This window comes from Neolamprologus multifasciatus, chromosome 18 (assembly GCF_963576455.1).
Source record: "Neolamprologus multifasciatus chromosome 18, fNeoMul1.2, whole genome shotgun sequence".
Taxonomy (NCBI): domain Eukaryota; kingdom Metazoa; phylum Chordata; class Actinopteri; order Cichliformes; family Cichlidae; genus Neolamprologus; species Neolamprologus multifasciatus.
Genome location: NC_140456.1, coordinates 18770189 through 18787526, shown reverse-complemented (window position 1 = coordinate 18787526; position 17338 = coordinate 18770189). Strand labels below are relative to the sequence as shown.

The 17338-nt window shown below is 39.6% G+C and overlaps 1 protein-coding gene across 8 annotated transcripts in view; it reads left to right on the top strand.

Annotated features, from left to right (window-relative positions):
* Positions 1-17338, top strand: part of kmt2cb (lysine (K)-specific methyltransferase 2Cb) — an 81287-nt gene that overhangs the window by 40984 nt on the left and 22965 nt on the right. For 4 of the 8 annotated variants that reach the window (XM_085139835.1, XM_085139841.1, XM_085139834.1 and 1 more), the window contains 18 exons: positions 562-639; positions 844-1559; positions 2899-3021; positions 7706-7822; positions 7978-8082; positions 9363-9467; positions 9558-9739; positions 10127-10291; positions 10393-10499; positions 10617-10688; positions 10810-11022; positions 11781-11900; positions 12120-12245; positions 12342-12472; positions 13454-13646; positions 15389-15481; positions 15768-15815; positions 16860-17000. In XM_085139835.1, coding sequence (XP_084995961.1) covers positions 562-639; positions 844-1559; positions 2899-3021; positions 7706-7822; positions 7978-8082; positions 9363-9467; positions 9558-9739; positions 10127-10291; positions 10393-10499; positions 10617-10688; positions 10810-11022; positions 11781-11900; positions 12120-12245; positions 12342-12472; positions 13454-13646; positions 15389-15481; positions 15768-15815; positions 16860-17000 — 2835 coding nt within the window. The remainder of the gene's footprint in view (positions 1-561; positions 640-843; positions 1560-2898; positions 3022-7705; positions 7823-7977; positions 8083-9362; positions 9468-9557; positions 9740-10126; positions 10292-10392; positions 10500-10616; positions 10689-10809; positions 11023-11780; positions 11901-12119; positions 12246-12341; positions 12473-13453; positions 13647-15388; positions 15482-15767; positions 15816-16859; positions 17001-17338) is intronic. The other 4 variants (XM_085139839.1, XM_085139837.1, XM_085139836.1 and 1 more) reach the window with 4 other exon arrangements.

The window sequence follows — 17338 nt, the reverse complement described above, 5'->3', positions numbered from 1 at the left end:
GGGTGTCTGGCAGAATACTGGCTCGAGGTTTGGATTCCTGATAGCCAGCAATGACTAGTTCTATTCATACCAGACTAGTCAAACGCATTGCTGTCTCTGCTATAAAACCAAATAGAAAGGGGGGTACACATTACAAAACCAAAGTGATGAGAGAAAACAGGAGAGACTATATTAATACCAAAATGAAGTCTGTGATACAAGCTTACCTCATGTGGTTTTTTGCACTGCGACCACTTGTTACCCAAAATCAACTCTTCTCACACACTTCTCACGGTGCTTTCACGAGTGAAAGAAAGTGATATTTGTGTCATTGTCTCAGGAAACTACATCATTGTTTAGTTCTGCTTGTTTTTACCAGCTGATTCGAGATGAGTGTTTTTAGAATTAATGGAAACATAATTTTTAGAGAACTGTCTTCTTGCTGGGTTTCCAAATCCATCCTTTCTTTATTCTTTAGCCACTTTAACTTTGTTCACAATATCTTCAGAGTCTTATTCTTGCTTTTAATGAAGTGATGTATATTTTATACCTAATCTTGTTAATATTGAATCTGTCTTTTAGACATCTCTGTGGGAGCAGACATAGTAGAGAGGCAGGTTACTGAACCTTCTGTCAAAATTCCAGCAGAAATTAAATCAGGTTTGTACAGGCCACTTATTTATTTACCACTTTACTCATATCGATTTGTATCTAATAGTTTTTATAAAGTTTTGGTTAACTACAATGCTTATGGTTTATTATCAAAGATAAAATAATGTGTCCATTTAAAAAAAAAATAAAAATTAAGATGTAAATTTTCTACCAAATCTAAATATGTCATTAATAACCTAATTCCTTCTTCAGAAACAAAACCAGCAGTAAGAGCCCAGCTTGAATCTACAGAGAGCCCTGCGTCTTCAGTGACTCTGAGCCAGGAGTCTATTCCAGCCCAACACTCTACGGAGGGACTACAGACACAGGACACCACAATACAAATCAAACCAGCAAATACTGAGGCCTGCCCTGAAAAGGGCATGGTCAACCCCAGCACAAAGGATTTTAAGGCCATCATCTCAACCACCAAAGAACCAGGTACTGCATCAGTACCCTTCACGGACCAACCGATGGTAGTCGCACTACCCCAGCCTTCAAATATGGATGTAGTCAGGGGTTCTTTCCTGGAAACTAATCCAAAAGAACTCAACAGTGATAGGAGAGAGGGTATTTTTCACAGAAACCTGGCAGAGACTGTTAAGCCCTCCACTTCTACATCAGAAGAGATGGACACTACACCGGAGAAGCCAAGTATGCCATTTCCCAGTTTGTCTTTAGAGGAGAAACCCCTTAAAACAACTGTGGAAAGGCTAGCTGAAATGGTTTCTTCACCTTCCCACTCCTCCCCTCTGGCTCGAGGGACATCTCCCAGAGAACTAACTCAGACCCAGATTCTAACGTCAATGAGTGACCACAGCAGTGTAATGCCCACCACCACTCTCATAGCATTCACCCCCAAAATTGGGATGGGAAAGCCAGCCATCACCAAGAGGAAGTTTTCTCCTGGGAGACCACGAGTGAAACAGGTAGGAACCTGAACATCATGTCACAGCGACTGTTGATTTTTCTGTCCCCGTCTGTCTGATTCTGTGATGTTCCCTGTCCCACTAATAAACCAGATCAGTGTAGGTTAACAACTGGTGCTTGTATCTTGTGCACTCCTAAATCTATGTGGGTTGGTGTCCTGTGGGTTTATGGAATTAGATTATGTTGGGTTGAAAGAGTTGAAGAAACTTGTGGGGTTGAGTATATGTTTTTCAATGAAATTTTAGGACAACACAGTGAATGGTGCTCTATCCGCTCCTTGCACTCTCTTTACATGAATGTGCACAACAGGATTAGTCACAGTGTTTATGTAAATCTGAGTTGAGTGTGTTTTATTTTTTATAGGAGATGCAATTTTAGAGCTAAATCACATTTTCCTGTTGGCCCTCGCTATCTTCCACCTATAGCATAGCATCAGTCTCCCTGTTCATGCAATGTCCATGTTGCAAACATCAGTCACTGTCCTGTTGAGGATGAGCATTCATCAAATCACATATTGCAGTGACCATTGCCATTATCACATCCTATTTATCTCATTATTACACCATCAGTGACAGTGAGTGACTTGTGGCTATATTAAAAAAAAAAACATTTAATCTTATAATATTAGTGTTTAGAGTTTATAATGTAAAAATAAATACACAATAAATTACACTCATGACTGTAATACACTGTGAATGATGCCAGTGAGGGTAGACTAACTCAGTTGGCACCGTTTCTTTCTACATGTATCCCATTTCTAAAATCAACATATGAACTAATTTGTTACACAAGGCCAGGAGAAATCTCTTCCCAAAAAATTTGAATGCTGCTTTTCTATTTAGCATGTTTTTATCTGATACACTCGTCTACTGAGGTACTGACGCAGTGCCCCTGTTTTGTCAACATGCCAAATGTACTCTGTTGTCATGGCAAGAGGTAACAGGGCCTCCTTTCCTGCTTTATGGTGCCTTGATACCCCTGGCAAATTCTGCTGCTTGAAAAGCAACTAACACAGTGATGCTCTCCAAAGATACTTCTTAAGTTCATGTGCATGAAAGGGTTCGCTTTAACAGAGAATGCAACCTAATAACTCATCCTCTTTCTAGTCTGGCATATCAGATGCTCTCTTGTACCTCTGCACAGTTTGGGTGTGTATTGAGTGATTCCCAAATGGCTACAGTAGGAGCTCACTACATTTCTCTAACATCTTTCTTTGTATGTTTTGTTTCTTTGCTGGCTTGGTTTTTAAGTTGCTGCATTTTTTTTCTTTTATTTTTGTCGCCCTCCTCCCTCCCTCTCTCCCTCTCTCACTTTCTCACCCACCCCTCCTTACCTTAGGGTGCATGGAGTCCCCATAGCAGTGTGAGCTCACCCTTGTCCTGGTCACCAGACCAGCCAGAGGGTTGGGACGTCCTAAAGACCAGGCAGTCCTCTGGCAGTCCCGGCTGGAGCATCAGAGTGGTAAATACCATGGCTCACCAGAGACGGCAGGGCAGCAGCTGCCCTCTGTTAGCCCTCTGTTTGCCAAAGTGACGCGCACTCCCTGAGTGTTCCTGAATGTCACTAATGTGTACTGAAGCCAACAACAACAATTACTGTAATCTTAAAGTGAGAGGGGTAGTCGCATACCAATGACTAAGCTAATGACGTTTTTAGGGTGAAAGTGAAATATTCCTCTGTACAAACAAGATAATTTTGTGCTTTTACAGACTGGAATTGCGTAATCAAGGGTATGGTATAGTGCTTTTATTTATTTATGTAATTATTTTTTAACATGCCGCTATTCTGGAAGCCAAAATTCAAGATGTGCAGTTCAAAAATCTCGAGCAGCCTCTTCATTTCTTTATATTTTGCCAGACTTTATTATTTTTTGTTTTTTTTTAAGTGATCATGAACAATTTTTCATCGGCCTTTGTGATCTTCTTTTAAAGTTTTCTTTGGACATTGGCTGTTTTTTCACTTATTTTCAGTTTAGTGCTTGTACCTGACCATTTCCATATGTTTTTGTTTATTAAGCCACTTAACACTGATCTATGAATCATTCAGGTTTTTAAAAAAAGGGACTGGTTCACGGAATGAACCAGTGTTGTTTGCCCACAGCAGATAATTTAGCTAAGAATAAATTTAAATTGTATCTTGTGTCTTAAATTGTAATTCAGGCATATTTATGCACCAACAAAATTATTCACAAAGGGCTTAGCTAAAATCCTGGCATATCTTGCATTGTATGTAGTGTGCCCTTAAAAACACATTTGAGAAAACTGGTTTGTGGCGAACAAAAGAAAAGTGACAAGGCTAAGGAAGTTTCTATAGTACATGAACAGTATGTGAAAGCCATACTGGGGGGGGGGAGAATCAGCAAAGACCTGGCACAGTACCTGAAGAGATGCATCTCACCCTTCAGTTGATCGATATATTGTTCACTCAAGTCTCATCAGAAATAATCTCAGTGGAAGGATGGCTGCCAAACCATTCATAAGGAAGGGAAACTGGGAGAAGAGGTGAAGATAGTCCATGTTACATAAGAACTGACTGAACTGAAAGTCCTGTAACAGTCTGTAAGTGTAGTCTGTAAAGCTGCAATAGGTCTGACGGGGTGATTAAAACCAAATTTTTTAATTTTTGGTTCAGATCATTGTCAATATGATTGGAGGAGGTCAGGAGAGTCATTTTTTTAGATGGCTATGGACACTCACTGTTTTACCAGAAAGTGTCCATAAGCCATCTAAAAAACATGCAGACTCTGTCATGGCCATTTTCCTTGTTAAATGTAAAGAAACGGGGGTGGCAGTACTGTAGCTCTCAGCACTGTATCCCCAATGATGTTTTTTGATACTGCGAGAAGCGCTGTGTAGTACAGGGACCCATATTATCTTAGCTGAACACATCAATTAATAACACACAGGATAGACAATGTGGCACACAACATTTTGTAAAACTTAAAATGTAACACAAATAACTCAACATTTTCTAAATGCTGGGTACTGTTAGCAGACTATAATGCTATTTTGCTGGTTAATTTCGGAAGGGCTCAATTGCTGCAGTGAATTTAAGAACAGAAAATAAATTTTACGATGAGAATACAGAAAAGGCCAACTAGAGGTGCACTGCAAGAATTTAAGGTCACAAAAGGAGCTGTGTCTACTGGTTTGTTTTCTCTGGTTACATTGCTTCTGTATTTCTTCTATAGTTTGCTTTCTGTGTTCTGAACCTTGTTCAGGTAGATACTCGCAACACAGCAAAAAGCCGTTAAGCAGGTGAAAGTGAAGGTAATGCATTACTCAAGACTTTTTGTTTGCCAGCAGCGGCATAATCCTGAGTGAAGGAGGAAAAAACAAATGCAGATGGATTCAAAGCTGAAGACAAACAACATTTGAAATGGATATGCATTTGCAGAATAAAGACAGTGGCTAAAACAGTTTAGAGTAATAACAACAATGCATAACTGTTAAATCCTCTTATTTATGCTATTGTAATACAAATAGGTTGTATTTTTTGTTATTTTCAATGTATTGTACCACTAAAGCTATTAATGACACATGTTTGATGTAACTGGAAAACTGGACATTCTTGTTGTAATTAATAGATCATGGGAGTACAGTCTTTGTAGCAATATGCCGTATTTAACAGGGCTCCACTTATGCCCCAGAGATAATTATAGTTTGATCGTTAGGGTTAGAAATAAATGTCAGAATCAGAAATGCAGTAGGAGCGGACCTTTGCAGAATACAGGTGTGGAAAGTGTGTGTGTGTGAGAGAGAGAGAGTGAGTGAGTGAGAGAGAGAGGGAAACCTCAAAACAGATTAAAAAAATGTTATAGGGCATTGGGCCCTATAACATAGCAAGGTTTGACACATTTAGCATGATCTTCTTGTTTTTGTTTTTTAAATTATGTGACATTTAATTATGTGACTGGAGGTATTATTTTACTGTTTTTGGAAAATCTACCTACATTTGGTTCTTGGTGTTAATTTCAGACCTTACACAGAGCAATCTAGCAAGTGTTAGTTTTTGTTTTTTCCTCTAAAAAAATACTTGATGAACCCATATGTTTATCAACATCAATCCAAAAGCTAACTTCAAACCATCAGGGCAACATACTGTAGGGCACAGTGCTTGGCGAAGAGGAAAAACCAGCTGCAGTGAGGAGTTTCAAAAGCTCCCATGTAGAGATTTTACCCAGTTGGGTCAGTAAAGTATTTTACATTTATTCGCCAGTTCATTTAGGTGTTTTTTTTTTTTTCATCCTCCAGAGCCATCGGCTGTCTTACTTACTTGTAGACAGACCTCTCGTTCTCATGTTGATGTTTAGTTTCTGTTAACCAATTTCCACTGGCTCAATGACCAAGCTACTATTGTGGAGGACCTTGTATTGTAGCTTCTTCCCAAGGAAGCTGCTACAGCTAATAGTGAAGGTCCTGTCTTGGCAATCCGGTGTAAGCTAAAGGGTGCTGCTATGCTGAGCTCACCAATGCTAGAGAGCAGAATAAGAGCTACCAATTGCACTGAGGGTACATGTGCATTTATTGGCTAGGTGGTTAGACTTTCATTAGACAATTTTTGCCATTTTTGTAAAGAATACCAAAGAAAACCTCGCAGGCTATCAATAAAAACAAGTCTCTTATGTTATGCCTAATGGCACTTTTATTCTCACCGCTTGCTCCCTTGACGTCACATCCGCTGGCGCTTGCGGCCATTTTGGTGTCACTTTGGCTGGTTGTACACTTCTCGATTTTTGTAACCTAAAGCATTCTGTTGCTGCTGCCATGGCTGGGTTACAGGCACAAGTGTACAACTGTGTCAGTTTTTATCGCCATTTTATCATATCAGTACGGAGGTTCACAGATTATACAAAGAGAGAAAGGGCAACAGTTTGAATGGTAAAGACTTGGTGGAAAAAAACTTCAGCTACAGTCACAAAGCTAAAGCTAGTCAAGATGGATTCTTTTGTGATTGTGATCATAGTCTCATGAGAATCCAGGTGCATTGCACCTGCCTTGTTGCACAGTAGCTGTAAGTGTTACATTTAACCAAACGGGGAGCTGTGGGCAGGGCATTGAGACCACAAAGCGGTCACTACAGATACATCAAAGTTACATGAGAGCCAAAGTAACACATTTTTAGATCAAGATAATAAAATAAAATGGTAAAAAAAAAAAAGAGAGAGGAGGAACAAAAAGCTGAATATTAGCTCAGATAATTGGCTGATCCTTGCATTGAGTGTTCCATTTCCTCTTTGTCAGCAATGCACTAATGTGTACTCTGTGTTGTACTTAAACCCATTCAAGTAGCTGTATTTATTAAAGTACATTTTTCCTCTCAGATTTTGACTCTATGAGAAGTCTAAGCCAGTTTGTTGCCATGGTGACAGCCATTACTCTTAGCAATACTGGGTAAGGGTTAATTTGTACTCTATGGTAGGGGGTGTAACTCAGGTTAAATACCATCATACAGTGCGCCTATTAGGAGGAATATTGAATAGGCGAGACCTGAGTTTGGGATCAGGGCCAACTGTGGGATTTTAAGGGCAGGGACTGAGAAGTTCAGTTAAACATAAGTCAGTCATTCGTGATTAGCTAGAGACCTGCTGTCAGAAAGGTGCAAAAGGCAGAGTGGAACTCTGTAACAGCAGTTCAGAGGCCTCTTTCACTTTCTCCCATGCTGGTTGTCTGGAAGTGTACCTCTGAAATAACAGTCATTTCCATGAATTATCAGAATGTCAAGAACCAGGTTGATTTTTTCCCCCATCATATCAAACACTGACGTGATGATCAAATGTTACATATTTCTGAAATGTAGTTTTGACCCTTAAAACAAGCTGACAGTTCTTTTAAAAAACACATTAAAGCCAAGTATTACTAACAGACTGCAATAGGTAAATTACTCATCGTGCGGGCTGTACTTTCAGTAGCAGCTTGCATCCATATAAACAAAGAAAATCATTACCTCTCTGGGCAGTAAAAAAAAAAAAAAAAGATTCAAATAATATATCAGAGGGTAAAAGAAACCTTTTAAATCTCTGGCTACTGATCAATTGCATATGCAAGCATAAAACCAACTTTGGCGCTTTTGTCTGCCTGCTTTAGTTTGTAAAATGTGATGTAGTCATTATCAGAGCTTATATTTTTGGTCTCTTTATCTACAGGGGCGAGGCTCAGGCTTTCCCGGGAGGAGGCGGCCAAGAGGGGCTGGTCTGTCAGGTAGAGCAGGACGTGGCAGGGCCAGAGGGAAAAATGGAGTGAGTCCCAGCATCAACCCTGGGGTATGTGCTGTTTCCGTTTGAGATATTGCACTACATTAAAATTGGTGTTAGTTTTCCCTTCAGCTATAGACCCTAATGAAATATTCCAAGCAGCGTTATCTTTGTTTGTCACACTTTGTTTATTTTGTGGGGTTTTTTTCTCTCCTTATATGCAGGTCACCACAATAGAAAACCCATACCCAATCAAGGAGGAAGAGGAGAATGCAATGCATAACACAGTGGTCATATTTTCCAGCAATGATAGTTTTACGCTAAAACAGGTGTGTTTTTTCTTTATGTTTACACATAAGTGTTCAGACATGGTTCATTTTGAATTTCAGACCTTCAACGTGCAAAAATTCATGGGTTGCAATTCAGTCTGTGCTTAAAAAGATTTCTCCCACTGGAGATCATTAATTCCTGTGGAGATACTGCCTGCAGGAAACACAGTCAATTATATAACACAGGATCACACTGAAATTTGATTATTTCTTACTTTCTCTACCCCAAATCATATCTGTGTGCTGATGTTTTTCTCTGTAAAATATGAGTGATTGCTGACAGTCTCTGCAAAATATTAATCAAGACTTTGAAGTAAGCAGAAACTAGGGTTTGTATTGTAGTACATTAATTTTTAGAGAATTTTAAGAAGACCGCTGCTTATCAGCGCAGCTATTTACGCTTAATGCAATCAGTACTGTCATTCGTGCTTGCAGTCCTCTGACAAAAGAGAGAGGTGTGGAAAAAAATGGAAAAATAAATATGATAAAGTGTGAAATACAAGCTTAGAAAATGGTAAATGGCCTGGTATTTATATAGCGCTTTTCTACTTTACACTCAAAGCACTTTATACAACATTTCTCATTCACGCAAGCACTTTTTTCCTACATTTAAGTGCATTCTAGCTAACATTCACACTCATTCATAGTCCAGTGAACACATCGCAGAGCAACTTGGGGTCCAGTATCTTGCCCAAGGATATTTGACATGCAGACTGGAGCAGCCAGGGATCAACCCGCCCACCTTCCAATTAGCAGATGACTTTTTCTACCTTCTGAACCACCCCACCCCAAAATGGCTGCAGTAGGCAGTTTTCTTTCTTTTTTTAAATTGAGTTTCTTTTCACTTTAGAAAAGTATGTTATTGTATGTGTATGTTGTCACATCTTTGTTCTGCACTGCAGTAGCTAAGCTAAAGGAATGACAACTGCACAAACAATAACAAGAACAGCCCAAATTATGGGTTATTCCACATATTTTGTCGCTGCCCCCTGGTGACAGTAGACAGCTACAACATGTAGCTCTGCTAAGGACCAGCACATCAACATGCCAGTCTCTTACAAAAGTGTTTTTTAAAAAATATAAATACCTTTGTATGTGACAAGCAGACTTGACAAAAGGTTTGACAATAGGCAGGAATTCCTATTCTGCAAAAAATTAAATTAAGCAGCTGCGGATTTTATTTGATTTCATTTGTTTTGTTTTAAGCGGTAGTGTGTTAGGGGTTTTTCTAACCCTTGCTTTGGGAAGTTGGGAAACTCAGTGTCCTTCTTCCTTTTCAGGACATGTGCGTGGTGTGTGGGAGTTTTGGTCTTGGTGCAGAGGGCCGTCTTCTGGCCTGTGCGCAGTGTGGCCAGTGCTACCATCCATTCTGTGTCGGCATTAAGGTACAGTATGTCGCTGTTGAGTTTGTACATTAGAAATGGCATTTGGCAAACTGAACTACATGAAACTGTCCCCTTGTCATTTCCCCGTAGATCACCAAGGTGGTGCTAAGCAAAGGCTGGCGCTGTCTGGAGTGTACCGTATGTGAGGCCTGTGGTCAGGCCACAGATCCTGGCCGCTTGCTGCTATGTGACGACTGTGACATTAGCTACCACACATACTGCCTGGACCCTCCACTGCAAAATGTTCCCAAGGACAGCTGGAAGTGCAAGTGGTGAGTAGCTTTATGATCATTACACCAAAATTTGCTTCAGACAGGCAGTAATTTAAATTAAAACTAAAATTTAATGTGGTAATTACTGAAAATGACTGAACATGTTTATTGTTACAAGCAGCGCAGGCAATTTACCATGTTTTACCCTTTCCTGTTTGCCTTGTAATGCTTACTTGCTTAAGTCTGTTTAAAATGGTGTACGTTATCAGATACACAAAGAAACAACAAATGTTTATGGACTGGGATGGAAACAAAGAAAATATTTTCACATTAGCATCATGAAGACAATGTAGGGAGGAGAAGGGATTTTGCAGCACAGATAAAACTGTGTTATCCTTTTTCAAGTAACCTGGGTTAAATGACCTCCGTCCTTCCTGTCTCCTGCAGGTGTGTGTCCTGTACGCAGTGCGGTGCCACCACCCCAGGCCTAAGGTGTGAGTGGCAGAATAATTATACCCTGTGTGCTCCCTGTGCCAGCCTTTCAACATGCCCAATTTGCTTGGTAGACTACAGCGAAGGCACAATCATCGTGCAGTGCCGCCAGTGTGACAGGTGTGTAGTTTTTCTACGAACCTATCAGGTCTAGAGGATCATTCTCAACCAATTTTCCAAAAATAACTGGTTCTTATCAAGACTTTTTTTTGTGTACGCAGATGGTTTCATGCGTCATGTCAAAGTCTCCACTCAGAGGAAGACATAGAAAAAGCTGCAGACAGCAGCTTTGACTGTACAATGTGCCGAACTTTCAAGACCACTAAAGGTGGGAGCACCATAACTTTGCTAAACATATTTTGTTGTTTCAACAAAAAGAGAAAATCAACACACCTTAATTGTGACATTTGTTTGTTTTAATGGCGGCTATGTTGTGTTCCTACAGTTGTGACCAAGATCAGAGACACCACTGAGCCACTACCAGTAACACAGATTGTCACAAAGGCTAAAGAAATTGGTAAGGTCACAAAAGAACAACAGAAAACAAACGATCAACTTGGGTTTTTTTGTTTGTTTGTTTGTTTTCTTGCACAACCTCAGTTTATTGACTACACACAAACATTTTTTGGTCGTTTCAGATCTGTCAAGGACCTACACCCAGGATGGTGTTTGTTTGACAGAATCAGGACTTTGCCAACTCCAGAGCTTATCTGCTACAGCGTCACGGCGTAGGAAGCCCAAACCAAAACTTAAGTTGAAGATCATTAACCAGAACAGCGTGGCAGTGCTTCAGGCTCCAGTCGACCCCCTCTCAGAGCTCTCTCGTGATGAAGACATGGAGGACAACAGAGGTACATGTCTTCACAGAAGCATCTTTATTTTCAGATGATTATCCAAGGTTTTAACCCTGTTATCACATTTTCTGCATTTATCTACTTACATATCTACTTACATATGTATTTACATATGTAAATATGTAGCAGCTGGCTGGTGTTTTGTATATTTTTGGTTGTGTAGGATAAAAGAAAAAAAATATTAGCAGTAATGCCTAGAAAAGCCAAAGATATCCTTTTAACCCCAGTGTAAAATTGCAATCGCTGCATGCCATGTTGCCTAGCAACATGACATATTGTATTTTGATGTGAAGGCTGCTATAACATGAGCCGAGAACTAGCTAGATGTGATTAATGAGTAAAGGTATAGGGAATTATAGATGGATAAAAGATGAATAATTGCAGATGGGATATTCAAAGCAGGGTGTGACTGGACGTCAAACTAAAATTTAGCCAAAAAGCATAGATTTCCCCTGAGTTAATAGTAAAAGAATTAGCGTGATATTTACTTACATGTATTGAAATTCTCCCTCTTACTCAGAGTTAATAAAATGTTTTAGGAATGAGATTACAAAAAGAGATGGTGGGGCCTCACTGGAAATTGCTGTCCTGATTAATGGGACTGGTGAACTTAATTTCAATCTGGCTAATATTCTGCCACTAAGTGGAGTTCACAAAGAATTGACCCTGGCATTGTTCTGAGGGGTCTGGCTGGGATGTTTTCTGCTGCAAGGCTGTCACTCACCATCACTGGGTGCTCTGTCTCTCTCTCACAGAGGCGGAGCTCCTAGATTGTGAGGCAAAGTCTGACTCAAGCCTGGAGCGAGAGCCAGCAGAAGATGACTCCAAGGGGGCTGACGGCGGCAAGAAGAGGAAGAGGAAACCGTACCGGCCGGGTAGGGCACCTGATTGAAGGAGACAGCTCCTCTGAAGCGTAAAATGGTGCAGTACATGGCCGACGCTGTAGCGAAGCACTGCCATCTCACGGCCTCTCTGCCGAAAGCTGAATACAATGGACAGTCTATATTTAAAATATTGAAAATTGAGTAACCTTTATAACTGCAAATAAAATGTTTATACGTATTATAAATATATTTCTTATAACTTCTTAAAAGGTATCGGTGGGTTCATGGTCCGTCAAAGAAGCCGTCCAGGCCAAGGTCCGGGCAAGGCTAAACGATCCCTCTGCAGGAAGGATTCTTCTGGCTCTGTATCGGAGAATCTTATTGGAAAAGATGAAGGTTTGTGCACCAGAATTGTACGTGAATCTGTCTTTCAAAATAAGAGATAACTGTAGAACTAGAAGAGAGTGGCTATACTTTTTCTGTTTATTACAGGCTGGCCAGAGGCACTGCCGGATACTCCTGTCGATGAGACGCCCCCTGGACCGGAAGTTCCAGAAAAAATAAAGAAACGATATCGAAAGAAGAAGACAAAACTGGAGGAGGCATTTCCAACCTACCTGCAGGTCTGCTGTCCATGATAGCGTCCATCACTGTTTGCTTGTATATACAGAATTTGAATATATTGTTACATTTCTATATCACGCTAACCTTGTGGAGTATATCTATCATGGAGGAATTTATTTTATAGATTTACTTCTTGATTCTATTTTTTGTTCTTTTTTTAATTTTGGAAATGGATATTAAGTTAAAAAAAATATATATATATATATATATATATATATATATATATATATATATATGAGTTTATTATTGTGCAAACGTTCCTCTCCTGTGCAGATTGTCTGATCACATCATGAAATGGCTGTTAAATGTGTTTTATCTCACCCTTGGGAAGGTTGGAATTTCAAGTGCATCCAAGTACAATGCCTTGAAACCAGTTGCAGAACTATTGTGCTTAGTGCGCCTTCTGTGAGCCTTTTTTATTATTTTTATTTAAAGGGGAAAAGCCTAAAGATACTCATATTAGAGGATAGATGTTTTTGATCATACCCTTTAAACGGCTCCTATCTTAGTTGTGAATTGACACACAAAAGCTTACCATGGATGTAACTCCAAGGCTCTGTGTCCCCAGTTAGTATCTGTCTGTCACCTTGTGTTGGCTAAAACATGGATATGTGATGCATTAAGCCACCGGCAGCTGTCAGTGCTGCTCTTTATCCCACCATGGTACAGGGGTGACGGGGGATATTGAGTCTAACCTAAAGGTCTAACACAGTGAAGCTTATTTCATTAGTTATTAAGACAGCACCAGGTTGGGCTTTTAGTTTCTTGGTGCAGCAGGACAGCAGATCACTTATGGGTGTAAGTGGTTGGGGGAGGTTGGCCCGATAAGGTGAGGCCAAGAGTAACCTCGCTGTTAGTTTCAAAGCTTTTCTGTTTCACTTAAGTTCACATGGGGTTTAAATGGATGCAGATGGTTTTCTAAGAATGATGTCAAGAAAAATTAGGTGACACTGGCTGGTGTCCTGTGTTTTCATGTTCAGGAGGCTTTCTTTGGAAAGGACCTGCTAGACAAAAGCAAGCAGAGCAGGCAACAGGGGGTCGAATCAGGATTACTAGAAGACGGACAAAGCCAAGTGGAGAGGAAGCATCCCACTAGCAGTTTTCTGGATCCCTCATCAGACCCTCTGCTTAGCGCATCAACAACATCCATTCCCCCCAGACCAGCAGCAGCACGTATGTATATACATTACTTTGGTTCTCCACGGCAAGAGATGTAATATTCACTGATTCAAAGCATTGTACTGCACTAAATATTTGATATGACCAAAGACAGAGCATGCTCTGAACTTGGCCAGTGCTTTTAAAGAAGCAATGCAGGTGTTGGGAAAAGGGTAAAACAGCATATAGTCCATGTTGCATGAAGTTTTAATGAATTTTGTCTCCCTTGTCCTTACTTGGCCCCAATGAGAGTATTAACCACTTCATGCAGAACTGAATGGGTTTGAAACATGTTTACTGAACACATGTTCAAATTGCATATTCCCCATTCATACATGACCAAAATGCTGGAGGTTAATCTCTGATAATTAGCATTCAGACCCTCGACTGCTGCTCCAACTAAATCTAAACTAATTAAAGAATACTTAAATTCCAAAAGTGAAGTAAATACAGCGAACTTTCAGTTTCTGTTCTCTTTGCAAGCTCACTCTGTCTTGCTACACTCACTGTGTGTGTCTTGCTCTCTTGATCTTTCTCTAAGTTTTTCAAAAAATCGTAAATGCCCTTTGTACTGACCTCAAGGATGGCACAACCAGAAACAGAAGTGTAATATCCTGAATAATAGCAATGTGTTGTCAGGACTGAGTCCAAATAGAAAAGGTTTTTAGCAAATAAACTGCCATAAAATTAAAGATTAGAAGCTTGCCAGTATTCTAACAGTAGTTTAATTTATTATTTAAAGCGCAGTGCCGATAGTTTGTAACTTGCGCCACAGCTTTACATTATTAGCCGCTCCCTGCACTCCAGTCAAATAGATGTGTCCAAGACTGATGACTGTAGCAGAAGTAGACTTAGATTGTGTTTGAAATCAATCAATCCCACCATTTCACTGACAGGTGAACAGGGATGTGGTATGATTGCTGATTCAATTTTCAGTCTTGTTCCAGCCTGTTTAAATACCCAAACTTGATACACTCTGTCCACATATTTGGACATTTGGTAGCTTCTAATGTTGGCACGAATCAAACAAAACACGTGTCTAATTAGTAATTACCTGGCTCTTAGAGATGAATTTTTGATTTTTATTACAAAATTACTGTTTGATTTGACCAATTTGTCATAAACTAGGGTTAGTTTGCTTAATAGGCTGTCATTGTGTTTAAAGGCATCGTGATGACTTGGGAAGTGACAGTAATGAATACTGGATTCCTGAGAGGGTTGCAGATTTTTTTGCCTTTCAGAATCTGGTGTGCCTCATTTAAAAGAAAGAAACTCAGCAGTTTTAACAGTTCAGTAAAATGAAACACTGGAACCTTGACAACTGTGACTTTAAAAAATGATGATTTATTTATTTATTACACTTTTACTTCAACTTTTTAAGGAAGAAAATAGAAAATTATTAGAAGAGACTATATTATGAGACAAAAAGCTAGAAGTCGAATGACTCACATCAGTCAAGGCCTTCACTGACGAAATCCATGAAACAGAAAACCTTACAGTTCATATAATTAAACTTATTCTTTAGTATACATTCTTCGGAAAGATACATCTGATATGGTACATTTGGGGTTTTATTTATTTTTTTATTTGTGACATTTTTTTAATGTTTATTTTTAACAGCAAATTCTACATGAGGCATCCAAACAGATGGTTCCAACTCTCATTCATGTCCGTTCATCATCATCAATTATGATTTGTGACAGTTTGGTATTCTTCCTTTTTTTGTTCTTTTGTTCCTTTTTCCCCCGCATCTACAGAGACGTCTGAGGAACCATTAGTTGATCTATCTGATGTTCTGAACACTGATGCAGACATCTTGGGAATGCTCGGAAAGCCAAGCAATGACTCTGGTGCGTTATGTATCTCACAGGCAGTCACAGTGGCAAGATTTTATTAATAGTCACCTAGCTGTGGGTATATAAAATAGTTTCACTCCTCAATTAGAAATTTCCCCAAATAGAAACAATCTTTTGCTTCCACTACGTTAATAATTTTTTAATATCACAATATTTTTTTGTTTGTTCACCTTTTTTGTTTTCTTTTTTGTTTGCATCATCTAAAGTGTGTTGTGCTTATGCTGTCTTCACTATTTTTTTTTCCCACCCACTCATTTGATCTGGTTTTGGGTTCTTGTAGGTCTTGATTTTTGCCCCTTCCAGGTTGACAGCTCACCTCCTCCTTTTGGTAAGGGTGCTCTGGCCTACTAATCCCTTGCTTTAGTGCATTCTCCCCCTTTTACAGCGTCTCTGTGTCTCTATTTAAGTGTGCATGTATACAAGCTTCTTCACACCAACCTTTTCTCAACCATTTCAGATTGTTTTAACACTCATGAACTGCTTAGTGCTTACCTAACACCGTGCACGGTATTCACTCAAGCGCCTATGGTGTGTGGGTCTTTGTTTGTGAACCTCCTATACCCTAACGCAAGTTCTTATCTGCCTAATTGAAAAAGTTTCCAAGATAGCAGAGAAACAAATTGGCAAGGACATCCTAGTATTCAAGAAATGAGCAGTTTAGAACAAGAGGCCTTGGCAAATGTCCTTCTAATTCCTGAAGACGGTGAAATCCTCAGTTCTCATTCCTGTGGCTTTATGGCAGAAAGCATCTGCAGTTCATATCCTTCATTCTTTGGAAGAAGAAAAAGAAATACTTTATTTGTCTGAAATATTCTAAGGGCTTATATAATTTTGTTTTTGTACTGCTGTTGCCAACCAATGTTTGCAACCATCCTTGTATTGGTATTTAGTTTTGTGTAGAAGAAATTATTTAAATAATTTAAAGTGTCAGACATTAGTTGGAGAGGAGTGTGTTATGTTGGTAGTTGTGCTTTGATAAATTCTTATGTAATTCAAATTGAAAGAAATGTTTCAAAAGAAGCTCCGTGGCTTTCTTTTAAAAAGAAATGTCTTAATGGAAGGCTAATGTAGGGGTTAGAACAGTATTTTCCTTCAGACTTTGTGTACCTTTAATCAGAATTAGTCTGACCTGTCTGAACTTTCACATATCCTAAAACGTTCCTTTAAAACAATACAGGAACCCCAGGGAGCTGTAATCATATAGTCTTTGGTCTTGGTTGTGTTCCACAGGCTGTTATGACAATAAACATGTTCTCACTTCAGTTCTATATTTCTGATCTTGTTCTTGCTCAGTATTTTGTTGGTTGCTGTGTATGTGTGCACATGTGTCTGTGTTATGATTTGTTTTTGCATTGACTGTGTGTTTCCACAGCTGGTCTGGACATTGGGCCCCTGGCAGACAGTTCCCCAGTAGCGTCCCAGTCTCAGGCAGGCCGGAGAACACCTCGAACCCTCTCAGAGGAACCCCTGGACGGCATTCTCAGCCCAGAGCTGGACAAAATGGTTACTGATGGTCAGTTTGGGAGACCAGGCGCCATGTTTAGCCACAGTTCTAACACAGGAACTTCCCACAGGGATTAAAAACCATTGTTGGTTGTTGCTTTTGGTTTTAGTTCATTGTGATTCAATTTAACAACACGCAAGAAATTCTGTGATACAGGCAGCGATGACGAAGTCCAGGCATTGTTAGGGATTTAGGAAAACAAGACATCCTGTGTGAACTTGAAATGAAGAGCTCCAATGGGAGCATTTTGTTCTTGATTTTGGGTCGCACAGTTTTCAACAAAAGTGAAGTAAAACAGCTGAAACGTTGTTGTAACCGTCAGCTAACTATTTATTCAATATTTATCG